The sequence below is a fragment of the Piliocolobus tephrosceles genome, chromosome 20, assembly GCF_002776525.5.
Source record: "Piliocolobus tephrosceles isolate RC106 chromosome 20, ASM277652v3, whole genome shotgun sequence".
NCBI classification, from domain to species: domain Eukaryota; kingdom Metazoa; phylum Chordata; class Mammalia; order Primates; family Cercopithecidae; genus Piliocolobus; species Piliocolobus tephrosceles.
Genome location: NC_045453.1, coordinates 4,043,651 through 4,055,489, shown reverse-complemented (window position 1 = coordinate 4,055,489; position 11,839 = coordinate 4,043,651). Strand labels below are relative to the sequence as shown.

General features: G+C 37.5%; 1 protein-coding gene across 1 annotated transcript; it reads left to right on the top strand.

Annotated features, from left to right (window-relative positions):
• The first annotated feature begins 2,918 nt into the window (after nt 1-2,918).
• On the top strand, nt 2,919-11,247 carry DEFB125 (defensin beta 125). The gene is made up of 2 exons (XM_023220191.2): nt 2,919-3,008; nt 10,639-11,247. Exons 1-2 carry the CDS (start codon nt 2,951-2,953, stop codon nt 11,013-11,015), a joined length of 435 nt encoding a protein of 144 aa, XP_023075959.1. The 5' UTR covers nt 2,919-2,950; the 3' UTR covers nt 11,016-11,247.
• Nucleotides 11,248-11,839: the final 592 nt, after the last annotated feature.

Here is an 11,839-nt window from a genome sequence, read left to right as displayed (position 1 = left end):
TAGCATAATGGCCTCCAGTTCCATCCATGTTATTGTAAATGACAGCATCTCATTCTTTTTTATGGCTGAATAGTACTCCATTGAGTATAAGTTCCACATATTTTCTATGCACTCATCTGTTGATGGACACTTAGGTTGCTTCTAAATCTTGGCTATCACGAAGAGTGCTGCAACAAGCACAGGTGTGCAGGTATCTATTCAATATACTTATTTCCTTTTGGAGGGGGGGTATATGCCCAGCAGTGGGATTGCTGGATCGTATGGTAACTCTAGTTTTAGTTTTTTGAGGAACCTCCAAACTGTTCTCCATAGTGGTTGTACTAACTTACATTCCCACCAGTTGTGTACGAGGGTTTCCTTTTCTTCACATCCTTGCCAGCATTTATTATTGCCTATTCTTTTGGATAAAAGCCATTTTAACTGTAGTGAGATTATATTTCACTGTAGTTGGATTTGCATTTCTCTGATGATCAGTGACTTTGAGCACCTTTTCCTCTGCCTGTTTGCCATTTGTATGTCTTCTTTTGAGAATATCTATTCAGATATTTTGCCTTTTTGTTTGTTTTTTTGTTTGTTTTGAGACAGAGTCTCCCTCAGTCGCCCAGGCTGGAGTGCAGTGGCGCAATCTCGGCTCACTGCAAGCTCTGCCTCCTGGGTTCATACCATCCTCCTGCCTCAGCCTCCCTAGTATCTGGAACTACAGGCGCCCACCACCACGCCCGGCTAATTTTTTTTTGTTGTTGTTGCATTTTTAGTACAGACGGGGTTTCACCGTGTTAGCCAGGATGGTCTTGATCTCCTGATCTCGTGATCCACCTGCCTTGGCCTCCTAAAGTGCTGGGATTACAGACATGAGCCACCACACCCTGCCATTATTTTGCCCATTTTAAAATTGGATCATTAGATTTTTTTTCCTATAGAATTGTTTGAGCTCTTTATATTTCCTGTTATTAATCCCTTGTCAGACGGGTCATTTACAAATATTTTCTCCCGTTCTGTGGGTCTTTTCACTTTATTGATTGTGTGCTTTGCTGTGCAGAAGCTTTTTAACTCGATGTGATCCCATTTGTCCATTTTGCTTTGGTTGCCTGTGTTTGTGGGTTATTACTCAATATTTGCCCAGACAAACATCCTGGAGAGTTTCCCCAGTTTTCTTATAGTAGTTTCATAGTTTGAGGTCTTAGATTTAATTCTTTAATCCATTTGATTTTTGATTTGATGTTTTGTATATGGTGAGAGACAGAGGTCTAGTTTCATTATTCTGCATATGGATATCCAGTTTTCCCAGCACCATTTATTAAAAGACTGTTGTTTTTAATAAACAACAGTTTATGTTCTTGCCAGTCATGCCAGTGTATGTTCTTGGCACCTTTGTGAAAAATGAGTTTACTGTAGATGTGTGGGCTTGTTTCTGGGTTCTCTATTCTTTTCCATTGCTCTATGTGTCTGTTTTTATGGGAATTGCACAACCATGCTGTTTTGGTTACTATAGCTCTGTAGTATAATTTAAAGTCAGGCAATGTGATTTCTCCAGTGTTGTTCTTGTTGCTTAGGATGGCTTTGGCCATCCTGCATTTTTAACCCTTTTCCATTTTCACCCAGAATACTCACTGGTGGCACTTGCAGCACCAGGGTTTACCCTGAGATAACTTTGCCATGAAATATGTCACCTTTATTATTATTTTCACATCGTTCTAATATATTGACTTTGAAAACACAAGTTATCATTCTATTTGTAGCATCTTGTTGTTAGCAATGTAAATTTCCATTTACAAAATATAGAAATTCTTGATCGCTGAAAATGTCAAATTCTAGAAAGCGTAGCATTCCTATGTTAATATTGTTCTCAAACAGTTTTTGGCCGAAGAGTCATTTAATGAATCTACTTTTTTCCAAAATAGACGATTCTGATGATTCAGATGATTCTGATGTTAGTTCTGTTCAAAAATAATTCCAAGAACAGTTTGTATATTTTATTTTCACACTGAAAATCGGTCAGCCTCAAGAGCATGTTAATGTAAAATTAAATGAACACAGGCAGTGAGCTGCACTTTTTTTTTTCTAAACAGTAAAAAATTTTCCTGATTTTCTTGGCATCCGGTGGTATTAAACATATGTGGGAGAAATACAGCTTAGCAAACTCTTCCAGGAGATAAAGTGCTGATTACCCCTACTGGGCAATTTCACAATGTCTCCTATAGTTTTCTCCTTTGGTAGTGGGGATGGGGGAGCACTATGTTACATTGGGCCTCTCTCCTCTCTCTCTTTCTCTCTTCCTCTCCTTTAAAAATGTTTCCTCTCTCTCAATATTTCATTTCTTATTTGTATTTCTGAATGAGGGAAAAGAGTTGATGGGACAGTGGAGTGGGAAAAAGAAAAGGACCAATAAAACCTGTTTTCCTATTTCACTATTTTCATTCCAAATTCCTTCTATCTCATAATTGATGGAATCTTATGAACTTATTAGTTAAAAAGTGTCTTTCTTGTTTCACAGGAATTCATACTGGGATGATCACTCAGAAGAAAAGGTGAATACCAGATGTTGTAAGCTATTGGACTGCCACAAGTGATATCTTTACACACCATTCTGCTGTCACTGGGTATGTCTGAAGTGCTGCATACAGACAGAGGAGAAAGGCAATTGACCCCATCTAAAGTTAACCAAAACTTCCTCTTGGGGCTGTTTCTTTCCATCAGACCTTACAGTTCTACGGGATAATAGCTTATCTCATAAGACCTGAGCTTTCTTTAATAATTTCTAGAAGCAGACGTTATTGTGTCATGCACACTCAGTGTTGCAAATTAATGGTCTGGTGATCTGGGTGGCATGGCATTTTCCCCTTCTCTGGTTCATCACCCATGATAGACCAGTAAAGGTGATCACTTAAATTCCTTGCTGTGCAGTGTTCTGTATGCCTCAGGACACACAGCTTCCTCTCTCCCAGGAGCCATGAATCTCCTGATGCTGACCTTCGTTATCTGTGGGTTGCTAACTCAGGTGACCAAAGGTAATGGAACCCTATAAAGCAGAGATGATGGAACTAGGATGAGTTGTTGCCCTTCAGCTCCCCTGGTATCATGATGGGAAGAGAGGGAAGCTACAGGAAAAATCTGGGCCAATAAAGAGCAACAGAAATGCTCTTATTTCGGCAGCTCCATGCCCCTAGTCTCTGAGAATCTTTCTGTTAGGGACATCTAGCAAGCTGGGATGTCCTCTGAAGCATTTCTCCAAAGACAAGAATTTCCTTAATGCTCTGAGCCACCCTGGCTCTCTACATAACTATCCAATGTTAGCTCAGCTTCACTTCACTTCTATTTTGATTATTCCGTTGTATCTATTTCATTGTTGTGTCCTATTAGTTCTCCTACCATCTTGAATTCTTCTTTGCCTAGAGAGTACCTTCAGAGGGAGGCCCTCATTTTTATGTTCTTAGATATGGTGAACAAGTCCATTGACAGTTTGTAGATTCTGTAGCACTATCATATGGAAGAGACAATATATGTTTGGGGTAGAAGTGGAAATAAGTGGAGTGAAGACAGGATAGAAAGACTAGTGACCAATTGGGAGCTTCTAATTTTAGATGGATAGGAACAGTCTGTTTCCACTATTTAATAATGCTACTTTTGAAGATTTTTAACTTTTTATTAAAAAAATACTTGCAATTGATTATGTATCAAGCAATCGATAGATTTATAGGGTTTAAGGAAAAGAAAAAGGTTTGCCTGTCCAAGAATACCAGTTCTTCAGTCTTCCCTTTCAGAATCAATCAATGTTACCAATTTCTTCTATATCCTAGCAAATAAAAATATACTTATTTGCCTGTTTATACCTTTTAGATTTTTTAAAAATGCAATTGCAAATGCACCATGTGAATTGTTCTGCAATATACTAGCAATATATTAGAGACATCTTATTCATACATAGACCTATTTCATTATTTTTAATCAATAAGTACAATTCTGAGGAGGAGCAGATGTATCTCCTCACATTAATTACTCTGCTATTGATGAAAAATAGGTCTTTAATTATCAAAAACAATTCAGCAAGAAAAATTTGTAAGCAAATGTATGTCTTTCCATTTATGACTGGACACATGGACACACACACACACATACACACACAAATCACCTACCAGAAAAGCTGAACTACTCTTCTCTCCTATCACCAGCTGCAAGAGTGTCAGCTTCCCATACGTTCGTCAGTCCTTTTTGTTTTTTCTACTACATTCTTCCAAGTTTTACAGTCTAATATGTGAAAATGATGTCCTGATGTTTGAATTCATAACACTTCAGTTATAAATGAGTTTGAACACCCAGTCCATTAGATTTCTAAACTTTCTTATCTTTATATACCAAGAAATTTGGCTTTTGTTAAATTTGGAGGTGTCACATGTTGCTTAGAAAGATGCTATTCATGTCTATTAAATGGTTATAACTGTGCCTATGATCTGTTATGTCTTGATTCACATGTTGATGTAATATGAGTTACAGAATTAATATCTACTTTCACTTCTGATTATAAACTGCTGAGTTGTTGAAAATTTGGAAATTTTGAAATTGTAAAGAGGTAAAAAATTGTAAAGAAGTTAAAAGAGACAAAATATTTTTTATCTGTTTTTCTTCCTCAGTTTTCTTATTTGAATAAAAATGTATAGCATACTTATAAATTTTCTATTAAACTATTAGTATTTTCCCATTTACTAAATATTTTTCAAAAACTGTATTTCCAATGACTGCGTAAAATTTTATAGAATGGATACTGTTTAAATTACTTAGCCAATTTTTTTTTGCATAAATAAGTGCATTTACATTTTATAGACAAGGATGGCTAGCATAACCTTTCTTATACATAAATCATTCAGCAAAAAATTCCTGGAGATGTAGTTTTTTCTGTCTGCTTCATGTATTATCAATTTTTGAATACTTGCCAAGTCCTAAAAATGAAAGATTATATTTAGTTAATTTTTATTTATGTCTGTGAGTAATGGGGAAGTCAAACTCCAAATACATGCTTAATGTATATTTAACTTTTCTACAAATTGTCTATGCCTCTTTTTCTCTTTTATTTTGGAGAGTTACTTTCCATTTTTTTGATTTAGAGATTTTCATTTTTGTGTTCTCTTACAGGTTTGGTTTTGAAATTTAACTATTTAGTCTCTCTGAGCTTTATATTATGTGTTTTCAAGGGAGATAGCACCTGATGGCTTGTGAAGCAACTTTTTACCAAGCCAAGCTATCAGTGGACTGCTATCAATAGATATATTTTAAGTTGTTGCTAGCTGATTTTATATCTGGTATGTGTGGTAAGAATTCCACACATGAGATAATGTTTTGGCTAGATGGCTCCCCTGCTTAGAAACATGCAATTGCTAGTCATATTTCTAATTTTAGAATTTTGAGATACTGCTTGATGAAGATCACATGTCCTAACAACATCATAGTTCCAGACTGAAGTTCTTTGAATAAAATGACTATCGTCACTCTAGAAAAAAAATTACGAATTATTCTCAATTACAATCATTCTACTGCTTAAACCAAATTCTTGGAATTATCTTTGATTTTTTATATCCTATGACATTCATATCTATTAGGAAGTCTATTACATCTGCCTGCAAATTATATCCAGAATGCAATTATTCTCGTCACCTCCATTGCTACCACTGTGATTCTAGTCACCATCATCTCTCACCTGTGATCCTCAGGATCTCTGTCCTTCTGCTCTTCCCTTCTACACTCTTGTGAAGTACCCATAATGCATAATCCGCTTACACTGGAAGTCAGATCATGTACTTTTGCTCAAAACTCTGCTATGGCCCCCTCTACACTCAGAGCAGTAACCAGAGTCCATACAATGGCTCACCTGCCCCTGCAGGATCTGGCCCTTATGACCTCTCTCACCTCATCTTCTACTGTTATAGTCCTTGTTCACTCCACTACAGCCACACAGGCCCCAGTGCTCTTCTCCAAACATATCAGACTTACACAACTCATAGAGCTCTGTTTGTTTCCTCTGCCTAGAATGTGCTTGCTGGTGTGACTAATTCCTTTACCTCCTTCAAGCTGTTTAATCATCACCTTGTTACACAGGCCTGTGCAACTCCTGTTTATGAATCTTCTATTACCCTTACATCTATTCTCCCTTCTTTCTGCAAACCATTTATCACCTTTTCATCTACAAAATAATGTACTTTGTTTTTTATTGAGGTAAAATATACATATATTAATTACCATCCTTACCATGTTTTTACCATATTTTCATGTATACCTGTTGGCCATTTGTATCTCTTCTGTTGAGAAATGTCTATTCAAATCTTTTACCCATTTTAAAATCAGATTATTTGTTTTTGTTTTTGTTCGCTATGGAGCTGTTTGAGTTCCTTATATTAATATATTTTTGGTTGTTAATTCCTCGTCAGACGGATAGTTTGCAAATATTTTCTCCCACTCTGTGGGCTATATCTTCACTTTGTTGATTATTTCCTTTGCTGTGCCCAAGCTTTTTAGTTTGATGTAATCCTAATTGTCTCTTTTTGCTTTGGTTTCCTGTGCTTTTGCCGTCTTACCCAAGAAACCTTTGCCAAGACCAATGTCCTGAAGTGTTTCCCTAATGTTTTCTTCAGGTAGTTTCATAGTTTCAGGTCTTAGATTTAAGTCTGTAAACCATACAGTTTAGCAGGGAGTGCACTTGCTTTTTATTGTCTATCTCCCTCTGCTAGAAAGTCAGCTCCATGTGATTTTTGTCCGTTGAGTTCACAGATGTACCTCAAAGGCCCAGGATGGTGCCTGCACCATAGAAGGGGCCCAAAATTTTGATGACTGTGTGATTAGAGGCTAATTTAATAATGGAGGGGATAACATAAAAGCAGTAGGAAGGAATGTAAGTGAGAAACAGTTTTGAAGAATAATTGACAGAACAAGGCAATTCAAAGACAAAGGGGAAGAAGAGAGCCAAGATGACATATTTCAAGTAGGCATAATGCTGGAGAAAAAAAATTAAGATATAAATCTTTGTAGATGTGAGGAATGAAGAAGCAAGGTTAGAGTTTGTCTGACACAAAATAAGTGGAAGGTCTAGACTTGAAACTTATAGAAAATTCCATGAAGTACAAAGTAAAATGGAGCCAGTAAAATAACAAAGATAGAATAAATGACTCTAGAAGAGCGAAGGTAGAATAAATAATCGGTGAAGTTGGACTAGAGCCAATATTTCCCAGAGGATAAAATATGAACCAAGTTATTGTGAGCCTAACACATACGTACATACATACATCTATATATGCTTCATATATATTATCACATTAAATTCAAGCAAGGTTTTTTAGAAAATTACTTGCTCTTCTGCACATATGCCAGGCTTCCTCCTCCATAGAGCCTTATCTCTAGCTGCTTCCTCTGCCTAGAATATACTTATCTAGGTACTCCTTGGGCAATTGTCTTGAGAAAGATGATCAGGCAGTTTACTGCTTGATAAATGAACATACAATGCAGCACACTAGTTTCCCTTTAGATTTATATCTTCACCCCCCAAATGAGTAGTCACGCTGCTTGGAAATCCTACTGCATTTCTCTTGTAAATGAACCTTCCCTCTTTTTCTTTCTTTTTTTGAGACAGAGTCTTGCTCTGTCACCAGGTTGGACCGCAGTGGCCCAATCTCGGCTCACTGCAACCTCCGACTCCCTGGTTCAAGTGATTCTCCTGCCTCAGCCTCCAGAGTATCTGGGATCACAGGCACGTGCCACCACATCCAGCTAATGTTGTATTTTTAGTAGAAACAGGGTTTCACCATGTGAAACCTGTCTGGTCAGTCTGGTCTCGAACTGCTGAATTCAGGTGATCTGCCCGCCTCGGTCTCCCAAAGTGCTGGGTTTACATGTGTGAACCACCACACCCAACCTGCTTGCTTCTTTTCTCATTGCTTGCAAACACCATTTCGTTCTTCAAAACAAACCTGAAAGCCCTCCCTTAACCTTACATTGCCCTCTAACAAGTTATTTATTTCTCTGCTTTTCTTTGGAGCTAAACATCTTAAGAGTTTCATTTACAGATCCTGCATTCACTTCTCTCTCATTCACATTTTGACCAACTGCAATTTAGTTTCTTTTCTCATACCACTCGGAAGCTGCTCTCCTCAGTATGAAGTGACCTTCATACTACTAAAAGCATGGACACTTTCCTGCCTTCATCTTTTTTTTAACCTCTCAGCAGTATTTGACCACAAAATGACCACTCTGTTCTTTAAGAAACAGTCTCCTCTCCTGCTTAATGTAGTCACATCAGATACAACTTTCCCTATAACCTTTATGCATTTTCTGTTTTCATGCATATCAGCCCAACCTGCAACTGTCAGTATCTCCCAGTCTTTCAACAACTGCTTGTGAAATACCCTTGTATATGGCAATCCAGAAATGCCAGAAAATTATCAGCTGTCTCTGGGATCATCTATTAACTATGGGGGAAGCTGGATAAACAGTCCAGGTCCTTTGAATCTCATGTAGAATGACTTTAGGGCTTGGTAATATTTTTTTTTTTCTCTGTGGTAATTCCTTTATTTGCAGTTCAAGGCTATTATGGGAAGAAAACATAAATGATTTTAGTTCTTCAAGGTTTTTACTGTAACTATGCACCCTTTCATTCTTCAAGGTTTTTCTGTAACACTGCACCTTTAGGACCTTGCCCAATTAAACATTTTTTTAAGTTCTTTGGTCTTTTTTTAAAAATAAAAACTAAATGCTATTTTTGCTTTTACTTTTAGTTGACATGTAATAATTGTTCATACTTAGAAGATGCAGAGTGATATTTTGATACATGTGTACAGTGTGTAATGATCAAATCAGGGTAATTAGCATATCTATCACCTCAAACATTTGTCATTTTTTTATGTTGGGAATATTCAGAATCCTCTCTTCTAGCTATTTGAAAATATACAATAAATGATTGTTAACTACCGTCACCCTACAGTGCTATAGAACAGCGGACCCCTTTTGGCACCAGGGACCAGTTTCGTGGAAGACAGTTTTTCCAACGGGGTGAAGATGGTGGTGGGGATGGTTTCAGGATAAAACTGTTCCACCTCAAGTCATCAGGCATTAGTTAGAGTCTCACAAGGAACACACATCCTAGATCCCTCACATGCACACAGTTCATAATAGGGTTCATGCTATTATGAGAATCTAATGCCTTGGCTGATCTGACAAGAAGTGGAGCTCAGGCGGTGATGCTCGCACACCTGCTGTTCACCTTTTGCTGTGCGGCCTGGTTCCTAACAGGCCATGGACCAGTACCCACTGGCTGCCTGGGGGTTGGGGACCCCTGCTGTAGGACACTGGAACCTTTTCCTCCTATCTAGGTGTAATTTTCTATCTGTTAACCAACCTCTCTCTATCCTCAATTCCCTTCCCAGCCTCTAGTAATCACTATTCTACAGTCTACTTCTATGAACTCAACTTTTTTAGCTCCTACTTATGAATGAGAACATGTGGTATTTATTTTTTTGTGTCTATTTCACTTAACGGAATGTAACATGTCCCCCAGGCTCATCCATGAGTCTGAGGCTTATTTGTAGCCTGGCTGCTGGGCTTCCCTGTGGGATTGTCCTCTGAGCAAACAGAACACAGCCATGCTGCTGGCCAGCAGTTGATAGATGATCTCATGATAATAACAGGTTATAACTCACCTTTTATTGGATTTCTTGCTTTCCTGATTTCTACATTTCTCCACTGATTTTTTTGAGGGAGGAATTTTCTCTCAACTAAACTATTATATTCAAATCTTTGCTGGAGCTCTGCTTTGCTGGGGGTCTGCTTTAAGACTCTAGTGTCTTATTCTCCTGTTTTGATCTGACTTATCTTATTGGTCCTTTTAAGTCGTTTCCTCTTATCTGATCTCTTATCTTATCTGATGTCTTAATATTGAAACTCACTAGAATTTAATTCTATTTTTCTTTTTTTCTCATATTATTTCAACCCACCACGGTTTATCAATTTCTGTACTTTAAATGCTATCCATAAGCATCACATTTATTGATTTGCATATGTCAAACCAACCTTGCTTCCCAAGGATAAAGGCTACTTGATCGTAGTGGGTAAGCTTTTTAATGTGCTGCTGGATTCAGTTTGCTACTATTTTGTTCAGGATTTTTGCACTGATGTTCATCAAGGACACTGGCCTGAAATTTTTTTCTTGTGTCTCTGCTAGGTTTTGGTCTCAGGATGATGCTGGCCTCATAGAATAAGTTAAGGTGGAGTCCTGCCTTCTCAATTTTGGGGGAATAGTTTCAGTAGGAATGATACCAACTCTTCTTTGTATATCTGGTAGAATTCAGCTGTGAATCCGTCTGGTCCTGGGCTTTCATTTTCATCCTTTCTATCCAGGTTTTGTATCAGTCTAAGTATGCGCTCTCTCTCTCTGTCCCTGTCTCTCTTTTTCTACCTTCCTCCTTTTCGCCACATAACTTCTTTAATGGTACATGGCACAATTTTAATATACACTTTTTGTTGTCCTGTTTGTCTCTTTCAATGGCTTTTTGTATTTGACATAGTATTAGTCTAGATGCCAGTCAGTATAAACTTTTGAATGAATGAAAAGTTGTTATGTTGATGCCAGAGTTAAAAATTTGACCTATATTTTGTTCTCTACAGGTAGCTTTGAACCCCAAAAATGTTGGAAGAATAATATAGGATGTTGCAGAAGACGATGTTTAGATACTGAAAGGTACATACTTCTTTGTAGGAACAAGCTATCATGCTGCATTTCTATAATAATGTCATATGAATACACTCGACGACCACCATTTCCTGTGATTCACCTAGAGGATATAACATTTGATTATAGTGATATGGGCTCTTTTACTGGTTCCCCAGTATCTAAGTTGAGTGATCTGGTAACATTTGACACACATGGAGAAACCATGACCCCCGAGACCAATACTCCCGAGACTACTATGCCACCATCCAAGACCACTACTTCCAAGACTACTATGCCACCACCTTCTCAGATGGCTCTTACTCATAATTAATTAACATTAACTTCTGGTATGGAACAACTAGAAATACTGCTGGAAATAATATCCAAAGAACTGATTCTACCAATCCAGTTTCACCAGGAAAATTCCATCAGGGATTGGATTACCATGGGGATGGACATAATTGCTACTATTAAGACAACGGCCAAGATAATTGCCTTGCAATTAGAAACATGTAGACAGAAATGTATAGAAGATACAAGGATTCTCTTAATTGGACTTAAAGTCTTTATCTGTCTTCCTCTGATGTACTAAAATATGTGAGCTAATTTTTGTCTTAAGTGAACATTTGTATGTCTATGTATTTTTCCATGCCAAAAACAAAAATGAAGACCATTGTTTGGAGCTGCCTATTATGTCTAAGACAAGAATTTTTACTTTAACAGTGCCTGGCCCACTGCTATCATATATAGGAGAACATATAAAAGCATATAGAAAGACAGTCCCAGATAAATGTTCCCTTCTCTACCCTCCACCTTTTATTGTAAGAACTTACAGTACTTCTGTGTGTCATGACGTCAAATTTTGTTTAAGGTTCTAGCTGGTAACTAACAGTTAGTTAGTTAGAAGCTAATTCTTTCATTTAGCACAAGCACTGATCTCACTGGATAGAGATAAAAGTGGGACTTGCCTTGAGAGTACATCATATTAAATTAAAAGCTGCATCTCAAATTCTACTTACCTTTCCAATCTTCTTTCTGCTTAGAAGTCCAACTTCCAACTATGGCAGCCTCATAACATGCCTCCTCAGGTCTCTGTTTTGTCCATGAATGTTAGTTGTGTGCAGTGTTTCTACACTTTGTATGGCTGTATGCATG

Bases quoted from the DNA above. Each gene is read 5' to 3' on its own strand.
- DEFB125 (XM_023220191.2), top strand. From the start codon at position 2,951: ATGAATCTCCTGATGCTGACCTTCGTTATCTGTGGGTTGCTAACTCAG. The intron at 3,009-10,638 runs GTAATGGAACCC...TGTTCTCTACAG, and splicing joins GCTAACTCAGGTGACCAAAG to GTAGCTTTGAACCCCAAAAA.